The sequence below is a fragment of the Aplidium turbinatum genome, chromosome 3 (assembly GCF_918807975.1).
Source record: "Aplidium turbinatum chromosome 3, kaAplTurb1.1, whole genome shotgun sequence".
Lineage (NCBI taxonomy): Eukaryota > Metazoa > Chordata > Ascidiacea > Aplousobranchia > Polyclinidae > Aplidium > Aplidium turbinatum.
Genome location: NC_137474.1, coordinates 6,097,335 through 6,100,952, shown reverse-complemented (window position 1 = coordinate 6,100,952; position 3,618 = coordinate 6,097,335). Strand labels below are relative to the sequence as shown.

Sequence of the window (3,618 nt, the reverse complement as noted above, 5' to 3'; positions counted from 1 at the left end):
ATGACGTCACTCTGACGTCATCAAATTAAAATTGCTTACCTATTACTCTCAGCCCATTGATAATTGCAGATCCAATACATTTGTTCTAAAAAATCGTTTTTAGACATAACGGAGCTTCATATAATGATTCAAGGGGGCATTTTGACCCCAGGTCCGGTTTAATGACAAAACTAAATGCTACAAGTGGCTAGAGTATATTATGGGCATTATACAAAAAATGCGAAAATTTTTAAAACTTTACTTCAATAATTATGCCGTGGAGTGTTTTTGTTTTATTATCTTTATCCTGCATTGCGGGAAAGCGGACTTGAGCGCTATGCATCGGTGTACGCCTTCCGACGTACACCTGACCCACGCTGCAGCCGACTGCAAGGTCTGTTTCCGGTTGTCTACTCTACTTATGACTTAAATTTGGTACTACCCAATACTCGAAATCGATCACTGGGTAGAAGCAATTATCGTAAAGTTTCTTGCCCAGAGAAACAACAGCAAATGCGGGTGGCTGGAGTCGAACATGCAGGCTCTCGACTGCGAGCCCAACGCGCTAACCACTCGGTCACTGCTGCCAGTGCCCAAGGCGTGTAACTATTGTTCTTGTCGACGGTGAAAATTCGACTCACACTGCTAGTGGATATGCCATGTCTGAGGAGTACAGCTCAACTATCCAGTGGAATCTTTCCGGTAGCTCAAATTTGGGCAATAGGCTACACAAATAATAATATTTATTTGCATCAGACAAAGCTGTCAATATACAAAACAAAGAAATAATACACAAACTGCAAATGCACAAATAACGAACAACAACAACGAAATAATACACAAACTGCAAGTGCACAAAATCTCACTAAATAGGCTATCTAATGTTACAAGTTTACAGACAATGGTACGGTAGTGTTGCAAGTTAGAAGAACTGAAAGTATTCAGAACGATAAAAACAATCAGATGACATGGCAGCCACCAAAACTAGATATCAGCATACATAGAATTATTATAATGAAGACGATAATTTGATATACGATGGCAATCGGACCTCATGAGGGAGGCAACAATAGAGTTTGTTTGTTTGTTTATCTTTATCCTGCATTGCGGGAAAGCGGACTTGAGCGCTATGCATCGGTGTACGCCTTCCGACATACACCTGACCCACGCTGCAGCCGACGGCAATGTTTGTTTCCGGTTGTCTACTCTACTTATGACTTAAATTTGGTACTACCCATTACTCGAAATCGATCACTGGGTAGAGGCAATGATCGTAAAGTTTCTTGCCCAGAGAAACAATGGCAAGTGCGGGTGGCTGGAGTCGAACATGCAGGCTCTCGAATGCGAGCCCAACGCGCTAACCACTCGGATACTTCGCATCTTCCAACAAAAGAAAAAACATATTTCCGAAGTAATGCATGAAATGTTATAATGTTGCACAAGACTTGATGTTCACGTACGCTATAATGTTTAGGCAAATTGTGTATAATTCTAAATGCATTATTGAAGGCAACACGCAGGCGATTAATGTTACGTTGATGATAATTTTCCCACAGATGACATGCATACATTGGAGTACAATATGAACGGAATAGAACGTTTTTAATATCACTGGAGCACTTGTAAAATTTTGATTTTAATTTGTTGGCAGAACAGATAATTTATTGAAACATGATCAAACCGTCGCAATCCTCAGGGCAGTCTTCTTGTACACAACTGAGATTGCAACAAGTTTCCCCACGACACTCTCCACATGCTGTACGCACTTTAAGCCATGTTTTCTGCAGCTGCAAGACATTGTACCACATTGATTTTTTGTTCCTTTTTTGCATTTGCATCGTACAACGTTCAATAGCCATTCTGGTGCCGGATCTAAATTGGCCTTTATTGGCATAACTGCACCTGCTGCGTCAGCTTTCCATCCCCATTGTGCGAGATCCAAGATTTCAGTGTCAAGATGCTTCCACTGACATACCTGAAGCAACAGTTTTATATCAACTTAGATAAATCAAGTCTTGCTGCCATAAAATTTTTGATTTGTAGTAGCCTACACCACATGTTTATGCTAGTCATATTATAACGCAACTTGTTTTGCTATAACTTGCATCTTTTCCTTACCGCAGTTTAATAGCGCAATTTGCTGTAATATTTTGAAGTTACCGACAGTAAACAATTTTTGAAAAATATCTTCAAGTGGTATAATCTATAGAGCAAAGACGCTTTTATACTAAATGATTACGGGTATTGTGTTACAATACCATTAGGCTACGCACTATTATTTCACCTGCAAATGTACTCTGAAGGAATGAAAACGAATTGCAGCTTCGGTGGGTGGCAATCTTTCAGGATGAACAGTGGAAGCTGTTGCAACCATCTGCATGTACTTGACGTACCGTAGTTGGCCAAGTGAATCGGCAGGTTTTGCACTAAAGCTTGATGGATCAACAAAATATAGCATTACTATCGGTGAATCTCATTCAGACTGGTAGGCTACTCAGCAACATTTTCATTTCTTCTTCATTTTCATTTAATTAACTGTGCACCAATACAGTCCCAGTAAGTCAGTAACTAACCTTATCAATAACAAATCTCTTCCAGCATCAGTTATTTGCTCACGTGTAGAATCTAATCTCCCAAATACATCAGCAGATTGTTGAAATTCTTCCTTCTTCAGGTAATTGAACATCTTTAGCTTTCCTAAGCAACAAGACAGATGACATAATTAATCTTTGTCACCAAATAATGTGTGCATACACTCCATGCATTGGCATTCCAAATAAAAGTATTACAATATTAGAATAATATTGAGTGGATTTGGTAATGACTGCCATCTGAATTCTTGCATGTCTTTTAAAAGCTGATCAGAAAATGGTAAAAATGTATATACTTTCAGACAAGCATGGTTTAAGCAGTTCAGAAATATATAAAACACTGTAACAAACACTATAGATAAAACACTGAAAGCAAGATTAAAATGTACTGCTACCAAAGCTGATTAATTATATTGGTACCTTGTTGATATATTGCAGAAGTTGTATCACATCCACTCCAAGCATGAGCAAACAACAAGTAATTTTTGACACACCTCATGCACCTTACAACTACTTTCGCTCTCTTCTTTTTTCTTTTAGATATTGATAAAGATGACTGTCACCAATGTTTTGTGCATAGCTGATTAATGTCTTCAGTCCACCTCGTTTCACTTCTTGAAGCTTTGATACATTATGAGATTGGCATTTGATGCATAAACTTTCATTACAAAAAGCTTGATTCTGATTTTCCATTATTCAATTATCTCCATAACATCTGAAAACTAGTCTATCAATTTTAACTGTTTAATAAACTAAGCTATACAACTTAGAAATCATTACCGGTATTTCATAAAAATCTTTAAAGCTGTAAAGAGAGAAAACTAACATCAGACCTGGGAAAAAAATGGCCACACAGAACATTTGCTCTTTCAAACTTAATCTATATCTGAATATGTTATAGCCTTCACAGGTGGTCTCAGAAGTAACAAGAACCATAGCTCCTACTGGTAGGCTGGCCTCCTTATTTAACTGATAGTGTGTGCAACTGTGCAATTACCAGAAAACGTATTGTTGCATGGATATCACTAGAAGCTACCAGGTCTCAATA

At 38.1% G+C, this 3,618-nt stretch overlaps 1 protein-coding gene across 1 annotated transcript; it reads right to left on the bottom strand.

Moving 5' to 3' along the window:
* Positions 1-1,164: 1,164 nt before the first annotated feature.
* On the bottom strand, positions 1,165-3,263 carry LOC145766125 (uncharacterized). Its single transcript, XM_082577782.1, has 4 exons — positions 3,134-3,263; positions 2,553-2,676; positions 2,264-2,411; positions 1,165-1,954 (listed from the first exon to the last, which is right to left on the bottom strand). The coding sequence occupies exons 1-4, from the start codon at positions 3,261-3,263 to the stop codon at positions 1,655-1,657; spliced, it is 702 nt and encodes a 233-aa protein (XP_082433908.1). The 3' UTR covers positions 1,165-1,654.
* Positions 3,264-3,618: the final 355 nt, after the last annotated feature.

What these genes read in the sequence shown, in the direction of transcription:
- LOC145766125 (XM_082577782.1), bottom strand. Translation starts at nt 3,263, where the DNA reads ATGGAAAATCAGAATCAAGCTTTTTGTAATGAAAGTTTATGCATCAAA. An exon ending in AGAGATTTGTTATTGATAAG is followed by an intron (nt 2,412 to 2,552) that starts GTTAGTTACTGA and finishes TGATCCATCAAG; the next exon opens with CTTTAGTGCAAAACCTGCCG. An exon ending in CCTTCAGAGTACATTTGCAG is followed by an intron (nt 1,955 to 2,263) that starts GTGAAATAATAG and finishes CTGTTGCTTCAG; the next exon opens with GTATGTCAGTGGAAGCATCT.